This window comes from Canis lupus, chromosome 24 (genome assembly GCF_003254725.2).
Source record: "Canis lupus dingo isolate Sandy chromosome 24, ASM325472v2, whole genome shotgun sequence".
Lineage (NCBI taxonomy): Eukaryota > Metazoa > Chordata > Mammalia > Carnivora > Canidae > Canis > Canis lupus.
In genome coordinates this window covers 4,592,801-4,612,320 of record NC_064266.1, presented here as the reverse complement: position 1 = coordinate 4,612,320, position 19,520 = coordinate 4,592,801, and the positions used below count along the sequence as shown (strand labels likewise).

At 43.2% G+C, this 19,520-nt stretch overlaps 1 protein-coding gene across 5 annotated transcripts in view; it reads left to right on the top strand.

Annotated features, from left to right (window-relative positions):
* Positions 1 to 19,520, top strand: part of DTD1 (D-aminoacyl-tRNA deacylase 1) — a 184,204-nt gene that overhangs the window by 154,887 nt on the left and 9,797 nt on the right. For 2 of the 5 annotated variants that reach the window (XM_025469157.3, XM_025469160.3), the window contains exon 6: positions 13,579 to 13,750. The exons of 1 other annotated variant lie outside the window; for it this stretch is intronic. In XM_025469157.3, coding sequence (XP_025324942.1) covers positions 13,579 to 13,750 — 172 coding nt within the window. Of the gene's footprint in view, positions 1 to 13,578; positions 13,751 to 19,520 lie in introns of those variants that run through there. 2 more of the 5 variants (XM_025469158.3, XM_049100190.1) reach the window with 1 other exon arrangement.

Here is a 19,520-nt window from a genome sequence, read left to right as displayed (position 1 = left end):
ATTATAAAAATGAGTGCAGTGAATATCCTCATGCATGTATCTGTGTACTAAGCCACTTGTTTTCCACAAAATAATTAAAATAGGTGGAATTGCTGAGTCATACTGTATGCTTTGAAATGGGCATTGCCAAGTTGGACCCCCAAGGCTCAAATGTACACTCTCCACTGATAATATATAATGTTCCTTTCTTCAAACCTTTGCAAAGGCTGATTATTATCATTCTTTAATCCTTGGCAACTTGATGAATAATCATATATTGTAACTTATTTTTTTATTTTATCAATTGCTAGTGAAGTTGGACTCTTTTCATAAGTGTATTAAATATCTGCATTTTTTCTATTTATTTATTTGTTTGTTTATTTATTTGAGAGAGAGGGAGAGGGGCTGAGGGTAAGGGAGAGAGAGAACCCCAAGCAGGCTCCATGCTGAGTGCAAAGCCTGATGTGGGGCTCGATCTCACGACCCTAAGATCATGACCTGAGCCGAAATCAAGAGTCAGATGCTTAACTGACTGAGCCACCCAGGTGCCCTGCATTTCTTCACATTTTAAAAAATACTTGTAAATCTGGATTTTTGAATTTTAATAAATTTGATTAATTTCTCATTTGCATTTTCTTTTTTCTATTCACTAGCTAGTTTTGGAACTTATATAACATTTTATTGGTCACATTACTTAACAGAGTTTCCTTTATTACTCTCTCAAGAGGCTCCAGCTCGCTGAGTAATTTATTTATGCATTTATTTTTTTTTTAAGGATGGGAATGGCTGTGATACTTTCTGAATACTTGCATGTTTGCAGACATCCTGGTCGATATGGAATATTTGAGTCACCATCTTTTGCTCTCAGACTCTGCAGGCGTCATCCTGATACTTGGTTGGCTTTCTTCCTTCTCTTTGTCCACCCATCTGTCTGTTGTTGCACAGTCATTCTTTCATTCCTCCAGCACACAGTTTGTTAGTTTTTCCTATGTCCCAGCTCTCTCATGGCATTTAGTGGCAGGAAGAGAAGACAGGTGCCCTCTATGGATTTCTTTCAAATTTCCCTGGATGGTTGGTCCTTCCAGGACATATTCAAGCCTTTCTGTAGCCCAGAGGTTGTCCTCTGGTGATGTCTTTGCTTATTGCTTTTTGCTGTATTTGCTCTGAGCTCTTCTTTTGCAATTTCTGTCCTGCAGTTGACTTCTGAGTTTCTGCTCCCTTTGCTTATAGTCTTGTCCTCTTGATATTGGAAGGATTACATGAAATGATTTTTCTGAATTATTAACTTTTTTATGGTATTGGGTCTGTTGTTAACTATATCCACTGTTTGAGTTTTCGTTCTTAAATTTTAAATTATTTATTAAAGTAATTATGTACATAATTACATAATTGGGGATCCCTGGGTGGTGCAGCGGTTTGGCGCCTGCCTTTGGCCCAGGGCGCGATCCTGGAGACCCGGGATCGAATCCCACATCGGGCTTCCGGTGCATGGAGCCTGCTTCTCCCTCTGCCTGTGTCTCTGCCTCTCTCTCTCTCTCTCTGTGACTATCATAAATAAATAAAAATTAAAAAAAGTAATTATGTACATAATTGAAATCAGCTAATACCTAAAGGCTTAAAATGAAAAATCAACTCCTTTGCCTGTTTTTCCCTGTCTCTGTCCTGTTCCACACAAATGAGCACCGTTAACATATTTGAAGCTATTTCTTTGGGGACTTTCTTCTCTATTCCTAAATAATAAACTTTTCTTGTTCTTGATATATTAAATTCTGGCATTACCTCATGCTACTTAGCCCTGTTCACCTCCCACCCCATCCATCTTTCTAGTATTATATTATTATTAATTGATTAATTTTTTGATATCATTGTTTTTAATTGAATTAATAGTGTTTACATTGTCATAACTCTGTAACTGTTAGTTACTACAGATTCAGATTTTATCTTCGGATTCTTTTTTTGATCTTATTCAGCCTTTTGCTTTTCTGAGATTATGTACTTGTCTTTCTCTTCTTCACATTGTACTGAAAGTACTGTATTTATTCCTGCTGCTCCCAAACTGCTGTTTGCCACACAGCCCTTGCAGAGGTCTTTTTTGTGACAAACCAGTTCTGGAGCCCTTGCCATTCTCCCTTTGGATGTCTTGCTCCCTGGCCTGCCAAGCCCTCATCTTGCCTAAGCCTGCCCATGATTTCTCTTCCAGAGAATGTCCACTGTTTCTCTGGGTCCTCCATCTTCCTCTTTTTCTGGATGATTGTTATTGTGTTCAGCAATTCTTCACTGTTCCAAATCTGCTCCATTGGCGTTTGTACAACATGTAGTCCAGGGGGGGGGGGGCCGAGAAAACGTCCCACTTCCCCTTTTAAAGACTTGCAAATTGAAGAAACATTTTGAATCATTTAAAGAATACTATTAGTTTGAAATGCTTGTGAACAGTTTTCTGTTACCAATTATGCCCTGGAATGGCAAAACTGAAATTGCTTTAGTGTCTCCTTAAACTTTGCTACAGTTCATGATTATGAACCAGACATGTGCCGGCAGCGTGATAGATGTTGACTTCAGTCTAAAGTAGATGTTGACTAAAGAGTTGCCTGTTCTTTCTGCCTTCAAAAGGCTCATGGCCTACAAACCAATAAATGCACATAGGCACAGAGGAGAGAAGATGCCATTCACTTGGTGTGTGGAGTGGCGGAAGACCAGCCTCTGGCCCCAAGTGCTGTGCATCGTTGCTTCTTGCTCAGTGGAGAGGAATGGTTACTCCTTTCCCATAATTCTTGAAGTCTTAAAATTAGCTCCCATTGAAGGAAAAGCCCAGGCCACTGACAGAATAAAGAGTTGAGAGGTGTTAGAACTGCAGTGACACCTTGTTCTCCAATAGAGTTAGAGAGTGGAGTGCAACGTAATAAAAATCCTGGCTACTAGATTATGGAGTGTGCCATGTGGATGGGTGATGAGTGTACAGAGCATCAGCATATGTAATGAAATGTCGTGGAATTACACTCCAGACTTGCTCAGTTGTCCCTTCACGTTGCTGTGTTGCTTAGGGCTGCTGTGACTGCCACTGTCCTCCAGTGTCCAGGTGTGTAAACCAGCACAGGATACTGGTTAGCAGAGGACCAGGTAACAAGTTACACATAGTGAATTATCATATTAAAGTGTGGCTGAGTTAGACAAGTTTAAAATGTTTCTGGTTTGGGTCCTCCCAGAGTAAGAGGATTTATATAGAGACAGTTAATTTTGGAGGTCTTCCAGAAAGCACAGTGAGACAGGGCAGTGAAAAGGCTACTAAGGCTGAGTTGACGATCCCTGGGGACCTCTGGGGGAATGTGTAGTAATATTTCAAAGTTGGCACAATGATGGGTGATGAAGGTGGGTTTTAAACCCCTCAACTTTCATTACTTGTTGACTGAACTCACTCCTGGAGGTGTTGTCTTCCCAGTACCTCTGGCCTGCCCTGCACTTGGGGCTAGCCCCTGCCTTTGGCCAGGTGGTATCCTCAGGCAGACAGATGCAGCTGGAAAAGCATGGGCTTATAGGCGGTTGTCCTCTGACACTACAGTGACCGTTGGGCAAGGGACACAGAGAGTCCTGGTAGCATCTGCTATAGTTGGCCAACTTGGAGATCTGAGGGCAGCTGCAGTGATAGAGAAACTCATGCTTGAGCTGACCTTGAACCCCTTGGCACATCCCACGATGGCCTAAAACAAGCCCCACTGTGTGTGCCTGTGTGGTGAGGGAATACACTGATGCGACTTAGTGAAGTAAGATTAATAGGAAAGACAACTGAACACCCCCATCCTCAACCCCCCGTTATTTTTGCATGCCTAAGAGGGTTTTTGTTAAACAATGGGGAATTCGAAAATAAAATTAGCTTGCACGATTTCAGATGGGAACAGATGCCTGCTTGCTTGCTTTTTTTTTTTTTTTTTAATTCCCACAAAAACCTCAAGCAGAGTTAATAATGTATGAAAATTAGGTACCATATGTGCACTTTGCTTCGTAATGTTTTTATTAAGCAGCCCGTTGATTTAAAAATAACACGACAGTTGACATAATGGCAGATACTGCTGTGTATGTGGAAGCATCCTCTGAACGTTCTGTCAGGTTTTCCATTACACAAAGGACTTTTTTAAAGAAGCTTTCAGAATTATCATATAATATGAAATTATATCAGATTACAGTTTGATAAAACAAATTGCCCAAATACAAATTCCAGTTTCTTAAAAAAGGTCTCGTCAATTAGAGATAATCTATAGAAGTAGGTTTTTACAGATGGTTTAAAATGCCACAGTGGATTCACACTTCTGTCTTCTCAGAGTTTTGCCCATATCATTTGCTGATTGGAATTTGCCTTCCCTTCTTTCCCCTTCAGATCCTCTGCTACCGTGGCCTATAAATAGTGGGAAAAATAGGGAGAAGCAAAAGGCTGTAGACCCAGGGGTTTCCAGTAACTCAAAAGATGTCCTGGTTCTGAAGGCAAGGCCAGTCAATATGCGATGGACCAGCAGGTGGAAGTAGCCTTGCCCAGCGTGTGAGTGTAGGTCTCTGCCATTCTTTGAAGAATCCATTTCTGAAGGTGTTTTGGTCCATTATAGAAGGGCAGCGGGCTGCTCCAATCACCATGGTGGTGCATCTCCATGGTAGTGATGCAAGGTTGCCTCCCAGTTTCTGTGGTCTAGGAGAGCACACTGAGGCACAGGCAAGTTCAGTAATTCAGCCTAATCCTCAGGAGGTTCATTGCTGATTGGAACATTTCTGTATTCTACAGTGCTTCACTTACACATTACCTTGAAATTATTAGCTATTCAGCAAAGCATATATCTAGTGTCAACTTGTTTTGTTTCTCTGCAGGGTGAATGAAGGACCACACAGGGCAGTTTAAATGACTTTACAGAGTTAGGGCGTTTTTACTGGTGGTGGGAGTTGCCGGATACTAAGGAAAGGCAGTGAGCATTCTGGAAAGTTCCAAAGCTATTGAAATGAATTGATGGGGCTGATTGGTTTGTGGCACTTTGTCCTTTAACTCACACCCTTAAGTCTAAGGGAGCCTGGCTGGGCATGTCCTTCCTTTGCAACATCCTGTGATTGCCCCATTGTGCCTCCTGACCCCAGCAGGGCCACAGGTGTAGGCCAGCACCCTCAGAGTAATAATACCTTGTGGTATTTTAAAAAGTAATTGCAGAGGAGACATTTGATCTTTATGACTTACACCATAAGACTTTCTTGGAATCTTTGCAAGGGGTTGGTTGGAACAGAACTTTTCCATCTCCACTACGGTCTATAAAAATCATAGTAACTGACTTCATGGGGCTTGAGTTTTTCTTTGGTTATTTTCTTCACTCTCTAATTAGATTTTGCTCATATGCGGGACAGAACAGGCTGGCAGGAAATAACCAGTATTAAAATAACTCAAAGACAGGGCTGTGGGGGTGAGTCCAACATTGCTCTAGCAAGAACAGAGACGAGGTTTGCTGTCCGGGACCTGTGAGCTTCTGTCCTGGGAGCATTGGCTCCAAAGGAGGCAGCTTGACTGAAGTCTTGGCCAGGAGTTGGGAGACCTGGTGCTCTTCCCAGCCTGGCTGGTGCCTGGGTATGGTCTTGGGTGTGCTGTCTTTCAGCTGACTTCACCTCTGTAGCACTCAGAAGCAATCTGAGAATCATAATATCTGCCTTTGACTTCTTGGAATCCTAAAGGTGGCAAACTAGTTATCATAGTCTAAGGGATCATTTATTTCCTGAGTGCAAAGAAAGACTTTAAAGAACTAAAATTAAAAATTTAGCTTATGTCCATGGTTCCTTTGAGGAAAGAGCTACTCTCTTCTGTCAACTGTAGGTTCAAAAAGGAGAAAGGATGGTGGCATGAGTGGTTCAGTTGGTTAAACATCTGCCTTTGGCTTGGGTCATGATCTCAGATTTCTGGGATCAACCCCCACATCAGGCTCCCTGATCAGTGGGGAGTCTACTTCTTCCTCTCCCTCTGCTCCTCTCCCTGCTCGTGCTCTTTCTGTCTCTTTCTCAAATAAATAAATAAATAAATAAAATTTTTTTTTTTTTAAATGGAGAAAGAGGAAGACCTGACATGGTTTTCATGAGACGTATGGGACCTTATGAGAACATTGACAAGAAGCTATATTTTTTTTGCCATCGTTCCCCCAAACCTCATTAGAAGCAAGCTTAAGATACCATCTCACTCTGAGAGTGATCCTTCCATCAGGAATTTCTGGGCACTGGTTTTGTTCTGAAATGACTGGCAAAGAAGTAGGTTTTCTAGGGCCCTTTTAAACCTGCACCCAGCACCTACTGGCCTGGCAGCCAGTAGTGCTCCCCAGGAGGCATGCAGAAGGGACAGCGACAGCAGGCCTGGGTCAGCTCTGCTCACAGCCTTCCGGCTCATGTGGCTATTCCCAGCTGAGCGGCAGCACCTCACCTGAGCTTCTCCTGCACTGAGTGGAGTCTAGGGAAGCCTGGAGTCTGACTGTACGCACCACACTGAGCACTCAGGTTTTCTCAGCAGGGCGCTCCTGGCAGCTCATTAGTGTCCACCAAGGGCAAAAGTTCTTCATTTTGTGTCATATGTCATCATCACACTGGAGCGTCCCACAGTGGGAAGTGATTGGCCTTGGAAGATCCCTCTGAAAGTGCTGTGGGTGAGAGGACACAGCAGATAAGAAGGATCCCCTGTTTGTTTGGTGCTCTACATGTGCCAGTGCCGATAGCCATGCCATATCCTGTCCCCACTCGTGCCCTGGGCAGGCTGAACTGGCGGCTGATGGCAGAGCAGTTACAGAAGAGTGGACAGAGGCGTGGAGGATTAAATGGCCTGCCAGGAGTGCCTCCTGTCCCCTGTCCAGTAAGCTGCTGCCTGTGTAAGAGACAGCTGTGCCTACCCCAGCCACTAGGCCTTACCCATAGGGCTGACATCACTCAGCTTGGGGGTTGTGGAGGGGGTGTCCTGCGCTCTTTCCTCCCCCTGAGCACTAGTGAAGAGCTGTGTAGGCCCACAGCTGACATAAGTAACAGTTCGAGTTTCCCTTCCCTCTGAGGCTACAGAGTCACACAGTCACTCTTCAAACATAACAGGTCCTGCTCATTCTTTTCTGCTCTCATTCATGCAGTACTTTGTGCGTGCCACACTGTGCAAGTCACATTACCACAGTTGTCTTCATGAATGGGGAGCTCAGGGAAGATTTGTTCCCAGGGCTCCCCCACACCACCAGCACCCCTGCTGTTGTTCCCCACGTTTATGGTTATCACCAGCAGGTGCATCAACTTACCTGTCATTCCCGGATGGCGACACTCCAGTTCCCGCTGGTGGTGCCATCTCACCATAACTCACCCCTCAGTCTTCCCATATTTTCCCGGGTTGTCCTCACCTTCACCCTGGCCTCTTGCTCTTCAGCCTCTCCTTGTTTTCTGTCATCTGCCTGTCGTTTTCTGTGCAGGCGGTCTGCACTGCCTGTGCTCTCCATCTTCACACGTCCGACAATGAAGAATGAATACATGGGACAATGCTGGTCTCCTCAATTCACGTGCCTTCTCAGCCCTCCAACAGAACATTGACTCCTACCCCTCCCTCAACCCCAGCTTCCATTGGTCCTCCCTGACCTATTTCTGTCAGTTCCTTCCTGACCTCCCCGAGCTTGGGGCTTGTCCCCTCTTGAGACCACCACACTCTGGCCATTCTGTGTCCCTTGCTGTGATGCCATTGTACTGACTGCTTGCTTTGGTTGCCCCTGCTCAATGGCTGGGCCTTGAGGGTCCCTGTCCTGCCTGCGTTTTCTTGATGCTGGCAGCTGGACTCTCCTGCTGTGTGTCTGCCTTGTATCAGTGGATGGGCCTGGGGCCAGACTCCTCTCTCTTGCCCCAGTCTGCCTCTCGTACTGCTGTTGACAGGCCACACGGGGTCTTTTCCTGAGGACAAGTGCCAGGGATTTGAGAGAACTGACTCTAGGCCCTTGTTGCTTTGGGAGTTTTGGAATGGTGGCAGCTCTCAGAATGAGGAGGGGATGTCTGGAGGTACACAGAGAACTCTGGAGAGCTGTGACAGGGCGGAGCTAGAGTCCATTGGCCTGTAGGGGAGGACCTCCATCTCCTTCCTGTTTAAGCCATACTCAGGTAGATTTACAGCTCTTGCAGCTGAAAGCAAAATATCTCATAAAATGTGCACTGAACTAAATGAGAACATGGGTGTTCAGCAGGTTATGTAACTTGCATAAGGTTTCACAGCATGCAAGTGACCAAGATGGGACCAAACTCTAGGCCTGTAGACACCAAACTCCACATTGTTTTCAGGGAGCCACATGCCTTCTCTTGTTTAATTATGAACTTCATTTAAGACTTACATTGAGCACCAGCTATGAATCACGCCCTATTCTAGGTGCCAGGGACACAGAGGCAAACCAAGCAGACCCCCTGGTTTCCTGGAGCTGTCAACCACATATATAGGTGATGACCTCCACTTACTATGAGCCAAGCCCTATTCTAAGCACTTGGCAGGTATGAAGGGTAATATTATAATCCCCATTTAAAAATTTTATTATTTTATTTTTTTAAGTTTATTTATCTGACAGCACAAGCAAGAGGAGCAGGAGAGGGAGAAGCAGGGAGCGCAATGCAGGGCTCAATACATCCAGTGGCAGAGGAAGCTGGGGTACTGGCAACTCCTGCCACTCTTCCCATAGTATACAGCAGGCCAGGCTGTGATCCTTCTTTTCCCTTGTCTTCATGGCTAGAAGATATGCAGAGAACTCAAGGCCATCTCTCTCTGCTAAATTAAAGAGTAACTAGTTCTAACATGGGTTCAGCTCCTTGGTAGTTTAGCAACAAGCTGCTGTAAGGTCTCAGTTTGCTGTACATTTCTGCCTTGATGGTTGAGGAAGTCAGAAGGCTCAAATACAGCTATAACTCAACATTAATTATCGGGGAATAAGGCTGGCTGATAAACCTGTGTTTATTAGGGAGGGAAACCTTGCTCTGCAGCCTTCTGCAGCCCCCTCACATCCTATTGGCTATGATTTCTATTGCAGCCCCATGTGATAGCAGGGTCAGACATGGGCACTTCTGAAGTAGCAAGTAAGTCAGCAGGGAGGGAAGAAGCAGCTGGAAAGATGACTGTACCTGCAGTGCTGGCAGATGACAGTGGTTTCTCTGTGGGATGCTGATGATAATACAGCATTACTGGCTCGTTTAGAACAATCAGGGTCATACAGGGGGAAGGTTCCTGACAGGTGACCCATATATGTCCCACTGACATTACATCTGTCCAGATGTTTAGGAAGAAATGTGAATGTCCTTAGGTGGGGCTTGTCCTCTCTAGTGTGGCTGCAGTCTCCACCATGCCCTGTTCTGTACTTTGTTGCTTCCCTCAGTTTGCTATCTGCCTGGTCCTTCAAGGCATTTAGGCTTGCAAGCCCTGAAGTAGTATCCATGTTGAACTAGTTTATTCTTGCATTATGCATTTTGAGCATGGACGTCTTAATTACAAAGAAAATCCTTTATTTTCTCAGTGGACTTAATCATGACTTTGGGGAGTTTGGGATCTAGATAGTCCCATCCCCCCTGCTTTAGTCCCCTCTGAACTTTCTGAGAATCACCATGAGAGGTACAGGCTGGCTGTAGAATGGCTATCTGGCCCTTGGCAGTGTCTGTGTGTCCAGAGCTGCTTTTGGAAGACTGGATTTCTCCCTATGACACTAGAGCCTGTACAGTCTGCATAGTGTTTCCTTTGTATTATGGACACCCTCATCAGTTAATTAAAAACTAAGAAAACAAAGGAAAAACCAAAAGTACTCCATTTCAGTGTTTATAGATCACATGTTCATGGGACCTATAGTAGTTTACATTCCCCTTGACATCCATCTTTCTGTTAATTTGAAAGTTGTTGACATTCTACACGATTCCATATGCATTACCAATTTCTTTTCTTCTTTTTCTTTCTTTCTCATTTGTTTCCTTAAAAAAAATCCAACTGCTTTCTTGCCTTGAGATTTAAATTCCAAGTTTTGGCTGCCTTGGATTCCAAGTTTTCTGAGAAAAGGCTTAAATTTATTAGGTTAGTTCACAATGTTCTCATAGAAAACTTTGAGGCATGGAACCATATGTGGTTGGGGTGTGTTAAGATAAATAATGTAAGAGAATCAGTATTACATCCTTCACAGAAACTCGGGCTATGCCTGTGGCTTAAATAATTATCACACATGATTTACAAGTGTGGTCCATGGTGGGAGGGGACAGGGTTGGGGTGAAAGGTCAGATCAGTGTTCCCACAGTTTCATGCTGTGTTGATGGCACCTCTGAATGAGTGCAGAATCAGATGGGCACAGTGGCCACTGGAGGAGCCTCCAGGAAGCCTGCTTTATTTAGGAATTATTCCCCATCACCCTCCCAGGGTCTGGCTTCTCAGCAGCATTTAAGAGTAGAAAGTAAAGAACAGGTTGGTTGACAAACAGGTCTTTGCATGAGAGATTGAATCTTAGCAGTTGGGGGGAGGCTTGGTTTGGCTAAGTCACTGGTGATACTCACATTTTATATATTTACCTCTAAAGAGGCGACACAAAACGGAGAGGGTCTCCTTTTAAAATAAAAATTATTTTCTTAGTTAAGACTAACTTGGAATGTGTTCATGATTTTTTAGTGTGTATGTGTGTGTATAATTTGTCTATAGATACACACATATTTATTATACATACATGTATAAACACATACACAGACACTGATGTAAACATAAGCTGCTGGCAGCTGAAGGCAACTTATCACAGTTCACTGCAGAACATTGATTTCCAGATGTTTGGATTTCATCAACTAGGAATATAGAAAAACGAAAAAGAAATTGGGGGGGGGGTGGTATCCAGCATGAAGTGCCAGCTCTGTTTTCTAAGATCATTAGCAAAAAATTTTTTGGTGATGGCTGTTAGCTAACCTCATCATGGTGATCACTTTGCAATGTATATAAATATCAAATCATTATGTGTACACCTGAAACTCCTATAATATATGACAAGTATATATAGCTCAATAAGTTTTTTTAAAAAAGATTTTATTTATTTATTATAGACATAGAGAGAGAGGCAGAGACACAGGCAGAGGGAGAAGCAGGCTCCATGCAGGGAGCCCGATGCGGGACTCGATCCCGGGTCTCCAGGATCACGCCCTGGGCCGAAGGCAGGCGCTAAACTGCTGAGCCATCCAGGGATCCCAATAAGTTTTTTTAATTTCAGTAAAATACACATGCAATTTATTATCCTAGCCATTTTTTTTAAAGATTTTATTTATTTATTCATGAGAGACACAGAGAGAGAGAGAGAGAGGCCGAGAAGCAGGCTCCACGCAGGGAGCCCGACGTGGGACTTGATCTCAGGTCTCCAGGATCACACCCTGTGCTGAAGGCGGCGTTAAATTGCTGAGCCACCCGGGCTGCCCATCCTAGCCATTTTTAAGTGTGCAGTTCAGTAATGTTAAGAACATTCACATTGTGCGATCCAAGATCATTTTGTGAAAAAAAAAAAAAAAAAATAGAGCAAGATAGAAGGACCCCCATGCACTATCCTCATCGTTTCATGGAGACACCAAAAGGGAAATGAGGATGGAAGACTGTTATCTTAGATGCAAGAAATTCCTCTCATGGCAGAATAGCACAGAGAAAAATGCCACCAAGTATCAGTAGCTGATACTTTCACAAGACTTTGTTGATGAAGCTATGTGTTGGTTTACATCCCAGTGCAAGCATTTTATTATTAGTGGCCAAATGCCAATGCAAGCAGTTAACATTACTGGCGCTGGTCAGCAACCCTGTTCTATATCTGGTTGTGTTTGTTTTTTGAAAATTTTAAAAATTTATTTATTCATGAGAGACAGAAAGGGAGGCAGAGACAGAGGAAGAAGCAGAGCAGGGAGCCTGATGCGGGGCTTGAACCCAGGACCCTGGGATCACAACCTGAACTGAAGGCAGATACTCAACCAGCTGAGCTATCCAGGCACCGTCTGGTTGTTTTTATAAAAGTAAAAATTGATATTTATGGTGGAAGCCCATATAATAGTCATTCCACTCTGATCCTGTTCCCTTCTCTGTCTCCTCAAAACTTTTGTACTGAAGGTGGTTTGTATTCTCCAAGTCAATACCATATTGGCATAAGCCCATTAGCAATGTCTAGTGCTGTTTTGTGTAATGGAATCCTGTCGTATAGAGCTCTTTGAAACTTAATTTGGTTTGTATAACATGATCCATTTTGATATGTGTAGATCTGCTTTACTGTATTGCTTTATTTGACACTACATTTATCTGTCCTTTAATCAGTGGATGTTTAGGTTGTTTCTGTTTTTTTGCGGATACAAACAATAGTGCAGTGCTCATTCCTGTCATTTCCTGTGCATATTAATGGGAATTTATCCAGGGGAGTTATCTGAGAGAAGAGTTGATGGGTCAAAGGTGAATTGGTGTCTTCATTCACAAACTCTAATTATTAGTGTGTTAACCAACCTCACTGTTTAGCATAGCTTTTCAGGTAATAGGGAGTGGGAAAGATAATAAGTCAGCCATTAATAAATTTGGTTTTCTGGACTGAATTGAGAGCTGGTGATTATTGATCTATCTAAAGGTTCAGTTCAAAGTCTGTCTATAATCAAGGGATGACCTGGCAGGTTGGTTAGAGTGTTTTCTTCATGTGCTTGGATATGGGACAGTGACTGGCAGGGAGAAGCCAGCCCTTCAATAAGTTTTCCTCTTTCCATGTGAACTATAAAATGTTTGCAGTCCTGATGTGGGAGGCAGATGAAACTGGGTGTTTCTGTCTCTTGAGCTTTGTTACACATGGCTTTTTTGGTCTAAAAAAATCCTGTGGGCCCAAACTTGGCCGTTGTGCTTTGACGAATTTCTCAGCAGGCCTTTCTGGAGTGGCCTTGCTGTTGCTCAGTGTCAGATGATCTGTTTCTTTCAACTGTGTCTAGTCTGTGGTTTCCTTGAACAAGTTGGGGAGATATCCAGGGGAAAAGTGGACCTAGGTTCTTCTGGAGTCGGATGCCAGAAGTCTAAGAGGGCTCCCCATGGCCAGCATCCCTGTGTAGCCATCATGCGGCTTACTAGGAGCACTTTGGGGTTTTGGATGTGGGTAAGTTCAGCCTCAAAAAACAAAATTGAGACGATTTCTGAATGTGCATAATGTCCTTTTTATTCAGAGCCTTCTCTCTTACCTCCAGCGAATAAAGGAGTGTGTTGATCACTCTTTAGAAAACAGTGGGAAAATAACTTGGTTAGAGAAAGCTATAGAGACATCAGAGGAAAAATAAATAAAAGCTTTTTCACTTATAAGGTTCTTCTCAGCCTGTCAACGAAGTCTGTTGGTTGACCATTTTCAAAGAGCATGTGGCAAGATGAGTTATGAGTGGGGAAGAGTCCGGAGAGATCACATGTGTGACCAATCTGTGTTAACAGTTCAGGTGCCTATCTGACGAACATTTTGCAGACTATTTGGCATATCTGAAACACTGTGGCATATCAGGTTATCAGAAGCATTTTCAGTGGTTGCTGGGTGTAAAGTAATTGGTGTTTTGGATATGCAGGCACATGTTTACATTTGTAAAACAAGTCTTTTTACTTTTTATAATCAGTTGTCAAAGCTTGAAAAACAGCAGCAGAGGAAAGAAAAGACCAGAGCCAAGGGGCCTTCTGAATCAAGCAAAGAAAGAAACGCCCCCCGAAAAGAAGACCGCAGTGCCAGCAGTGGGGCAGAGGGTGACGTGTCTTCTGAACGGGAGCCGTAGACTTAGGGATGAAACTCAGGTAGGAGCCTCCCCTCCTTGCATAGCCCCATCTTCTCACATTTTGGGCAAATGGTAACAAATAGAGAACAGAATGGCTTTTGCAGCAGAAATAATTTTATGAGCTTTTCCGGATGAAGAGAAAAGTGGAGGTGTGGGCAGAGACCCACGGACCTGGGGTGTTCTCCTTCCTCACTTACCTATGTTGGTCGACAACTGCTGCTACCATGAACATTTCCACAGTGCTCGTAGATGTGCGATCCAGACTAGGAGCCTTGCACAGGCCCTTCCTTGCCATGGCTCCATCCTCTCCACTCCTGCTCTCAGCAGTTGCAGTGGGGGCCACAGTCACCTGCAGCCTCTTCCTTTCATAGCTGCCTGCCTCATGTTCTTCCATCCTTCAGTTCATCCTTCTTAGTACCAAGTGCACTCCTAGTTTCCCTTTCCTAAGATAGGGCTTCATTCTTGTCACTTCCACACCCAGGAATGCATCTCAGTTCACTGTAGCATTAAGTCCATTTTCCTGCCTGAAGGTCAGAAGCACCTAAAACTTGATCCGGCCATCTGATGGCCCTTTGCTCACGTTCATTCCCCCAGTGGGCACGTTATTGAGAGCCTCTTACTTGTCAGAGTTCACAAGTTCAGGGAGAAGCATAGAAATCATTAGACAGCAGGGTGGTTTGTTGTGGAAGTGGTGGGAATGTGGAGGGGGAAGTTGGGGAAGCTCCACAGAAGGCAGGACCCCAGAACCCGACCTCAAAAGACATACGGAAATGGGCAGATGAGGGGCGAGGGTGGGAGCTGTCTCATCTAAAAGGAGCAGATGCAAACACTGTTGAGTGTGGGACGAGGACAGAGTTTTGGAACAGAGGTGGAGAAGAATGGCTGAAGCCCTGGGTATGAGTGGGGGTGGGGTATCTGGGGAGCTTCCATAAAATTAGAGAAGTAGGAGAGTTCTGGGTTACAGGGCTCCAGTGTGCAGCTGGAAAATGTGGATTTCATTCTGGGATGGTGGGGAACCTCTGAAATGGTTCAAATGTACAAGTGACATAATCAGGTATGAAGTTTGAGAGAATCACACTAGCAGCTGTGGGGAGTGAGGCTGGAGCCAATAGGCCAGTTAGGAGACATAGCAGAAATCAAGAGAGAAGTGAGGTCTGGCTAAACATGTTGAAGCCTTAGCCTTCAGCTTATATATAGTCTGTGGTTCATACCACGTCAGCATCTGGGTTCATCCTGGAGACGTTGAGTGGTGAGAGAGAACATTCCTCAGATGGTTTTTGGCCTTCTCTTTAGGCCATCTGTGAAATGACCTTTAGGATGCATATTCCCAGGCACTGAGCTCTATACTACAGAGTCAACAGTGATAACTGGGTGCTGTGTAACTGGCTTGCAAGTACAAACAGACCAAAGCAACAGAATAGAGAGCCCAGAAAGATTACATTGTTAACTCACTGGTAGTTTTAAGGGGAGGGAGGCACTGGGTAATAAATCCAGTAATGTTCCCTTGACTTCTCCTCTAATCATTCTCTTTCCTACCCTGTATCTACGGGGAGTGGCCACAGGTTTTGGTTGATTTTTCTCACACTCACGTGAGTGTGAAGCAGGAATCAGAGGCAGGTTTTTTCACACTCAGCCTCATTTGTCACAGTCACAAGCCCTTCCTGCGCCTTTTCTTGGTCTGGATCTAAAGACATGGGTTTTTATTCATGAACTGTAACAGTTGGTATGAGTTAGGGAGAGTCTTCTGGAAAGTGCTACATGGTATCTAAATAATGTTAAATACTCACAATACACAGTAACATTTTATGTGGCATTTGCATCAAATAAAACTTCCATTCCCACCCCTTCAAAACTTTGTGATGATTTGCTCATATCAGTGGTCAGTTTTGTCATCACAAATATTGCTGGTGCTTCTGACTTGCAGTCTGAACAGAAACCCTGAATCTGAAGGGTGAACTGTGTTACACAAAGACAGTGCACACAGTGGCTCTTTCAGTGAATTTTATAGTTGTGCTCATTAAGTGGGTCCAGCAATAACTCAGAAACTCATTGACTTCTTATTTCCATCCTGATGATTTCTGTGGTCAGTAAGTTATATAATTTTTGCTCCTTGGTTTTTCTTTATTAACTAAAAGAGTAAAATTCATCCCCTTTGCCAGTAATGTTGTGAAAAGCAGGCAGGTAAAGTCATAATACCTTGGTGACTGTCCCAGCAGGCTGGAGTGGGAGGGGCAGGTAGAAGAGGACTCTCCCCATGTTTCTATGGCACTTCTTGTTAAGCCTCCCCTGCCTCCTAGGGATCGTGTTGGAGAGAATGCCCTGGCACCCACTCCTGCCCCTGGAAGAAGGATGAAGGACTGGCTAATCTGATGGCCAGGGAATGACATGCATTATAGTGGGTGGTTCCTTGGTTCAGAAGCAAAATCCAGACCCCACATTTTCTGTTTCTACTCCCTGGACTGAGGGTAGCCGCCCAGCCTACAGGGTGTTTTACCTCTTGGCCCTACTCTAACACAGCACCGTATGTTTTCCTTTTAGTTTTTAAATTATAAATAATAGCTTCTTCCCAGTGAGTTTTAGGACCTTACAATAAATTTTAAAAAATTGAATTTTCAGACTCCTATGATAAGCTCAATGAATAGAAAAGGAATAAATATATAATCATTTATTTCCTAGTAGCCAAACCCAGCTTAAGAACATAAACACACACACCCCAATACACACAAATTCAAACGTGCCTTGAATTTTCAAAATGGCTTTAAAAAATTCTTATGCCACATAGTTGATTTCTTTCTTGATTAGATTGTCAACCTGCTAATATATTTTATAATGTCTTGGTTTTTGATGTAACTGTGTCTATTCAGTACTTTGAGTCTTTCTTTGTTTACTTTATTGAATGATTTTGAATTCTGCTTTTTATATCATGTAAAACATAGTTTTCTATTTGTGTTAGATTTTGGCCTCAGAATGATTCCAGTAGAAAGGTATCCTGGGCATTATTATCCTATGCTTGTGGGCAGTTTGGAAGTGATTTTGCCATTTCTGTGGGGCAAGAAAAACACCCAAAAGCCCCATGCGTAGAGGAAGAGACAGTTAACTGTGTATCACAGAACATCCTGGAAGACATGTTCACAATAGAAAGCCTCACACAATAAAAAGTGGAAGAAGTGAAAGTGGGCATTTCTTTTCCACATCTCCCAAAATTTAAGAGGCAGAATTTCTCATGGACTTGTAGGTATTTATTTTTTGCTTTTCTAAAATCAGTGGAAAAGTTAAAAACCTGTAATCATATTTATTCTCAAGGTATTGCAGATTGGGTAGTATAGATCTTGGAGTAAATTATGCTACAGTTGACCCTTGTACAGCATGGGTTTGAACTCTATGGGTCCCCTCATCATGGATTTTTCAGTAAATATATTGGAAAATTTTTTAGAGATTTGCAACAATTTGAAAAAGCCCACAGGCAAACCCCATAGCCTAGAAACATAAAAAAATTAAGAAAAAGGCATGTCATGAATGCATTAAATATAGGTAAATACAGTCTATTTTATCTGTTGCTACCATAAAATACACATAAATCTATTATAAAAAGTTAAAATTTATCAAAACGTACAGAAATACTTAACAGACTATATATGACACCATTTACAGTGGAGAGAAATGGAAACAAATGTGAAAATGCAGTATTAAATCATAACTGCATAAAATTAATTATAGCACATACTGTATACCACCATAATCATTTCCTAGCTACCTCCTGTTGCTATTGGCATTGAACTCATGTGTCATGAGTATCCGTTTAAAATGTCATGTGACAGTAATCATCTCCACTTGAGCAGTTTGTCTCTGCAGTAAATTGTGGATTGTAGTAAAAAGTGATCCCTCGCAGTTCTTTTATACTTTTCATAATGTTGAGTGCAATATCCTAAACCTTGAATAACACCGTGGGATCCATCCAGGGAGCCACTAGTGGTGCTTGAAGTGCTCCTAGGAAGCAGAGAAAAGTCATGACACCACAAGAAAAAGTTGAATTGCTTGATGCATACTATAGAGTAAGGTCTGAAGCTGCAGTGCCCACCATCTCAGGATGAATGAATCCAGCATCAGGGATGTTGTAAAAAAAAAAAAAAAAAAAAAAAGGAAATTCAGGAAGGCATTGCTGCAGCTATGCCAGCAGGCACGGAAATGTTGCGCTTTTTCTCTCATATTGGAAATGCAGCTTTTATGTGGGTGCAGGATTGCTATAAGAAAGGCATACCTATAGACTCTTAAGATGATTTGAGAAAAGGTGAAATCATGCAACAGCTCAATGCAAAAGGAAAGTGAAGGCCCCAACACTGGAAAATTGAATGCCAGCAAAGGATGGTTTGATAATTTTAGAAAGAGGTTTGGCTTTACAAATGCCAGGGTAACAGGAGAAGTAGCTTTTGCTGACCAAGAAGCAGCAAACAAGTTCCCAGACACCATTGAGACGATCATTGAGGAAAAAGGATGTCTGAACAGGTTTTTAATGCAGACAAAGTACCCTATTCTGGAAGAAAATGTCCCAAAGGACATTTATTAGTAAGGAAAAGAAGCAAGCATCAGGATTCAAAACAGGAAGGGAGAGGCTAATTGTTGTTTTGTGCAAATGCAGTTGGGTTTATGATCAGGGCTGCCCTTAAAGCTGCTAAACCTCCCTCCACCAGTGTCGTCCATTCCCCCCCCCCCCCCCCCCCCCCCCCCCCCAGCTAAACACCAGCTGTTATCTTTTTGGTTGCATAACAAGGAGGCCTGGACAATGAGAACCCTTTTCCTGGATTGGTTCCATTGGTGCTTTGTTCCTCAAGTCAGGATATACCTTGCCAGGAAGGGACTACCTTTTAAAAGTTCTTTTGATATTGGACAATGCCCCTGGCTACAGAATTGTGTGAGTTCAACACTGAAGCTGTCAAAGTGGGCTGTGGTCTCCAAACACATGGTCTCTGATTCAGCTCTAGATTAGGGGGTCATGCAGACTTTGAAGGCTCATCACACCCAAGACTATATGGAAAACATTGTCCATACTATGGAAGAGAATGCCTATAGAACATCAAGAAGGTCTGGAAGCATTACTCCACTGAAGATGCCACTGTTATAGAAAATGCTGTGAAAGCCATCACGCCTGAAACAATAAATCCCTGCTGGAGAAAACTGTGTCCAGATGTTGTACATGACTTCTTAGGATGTACAACAGAGCAAATCAAGGAAATCATGAAAGAGATTGTGGATCTGGTTAAAAAAGAGGCAAGTTGAGAGGTGATGGGTTTCATGATATGGATCTTGGAGAAATTCAAATGCTAATAAGCACCACAGAGGAATTAACAGAAGATGACTTGAGGGAGATGAGGGTTTCTGAACCAGTGTGAGATGGTGAGGAAGAAGACCTAGGAGCAGCAGTGCCAGAAAACAAATTATTAGTCTGGCAGAGGGTTCTAATTCTTCCTGACTGCTTTATTTATTTATTTTTTAAGATTTTATTTATTTATTCATGAGAGAGAGAGAGAGAGAGGCAGAGACATAGGTAGAGGGAGAAGCAGGCTCCATGCAGGGAGCCCGATGCGGGACTCGACTCTATCTTGGGACTCCAGGATCACACCCTGGGCAGAAGGCAGATGCCCAACCACTGAGCCACCCAGGCATCCAACTTCCTGACTGCTTTAGACTTCTTTTATGATGTGGATGCTGAAACTAAAGCAGAGGTGGAAGGAGGACAGGTGCCACATGATAACATTTTTAGAGAAAAGAAAAGGCAAAAATGTCAGAAATTA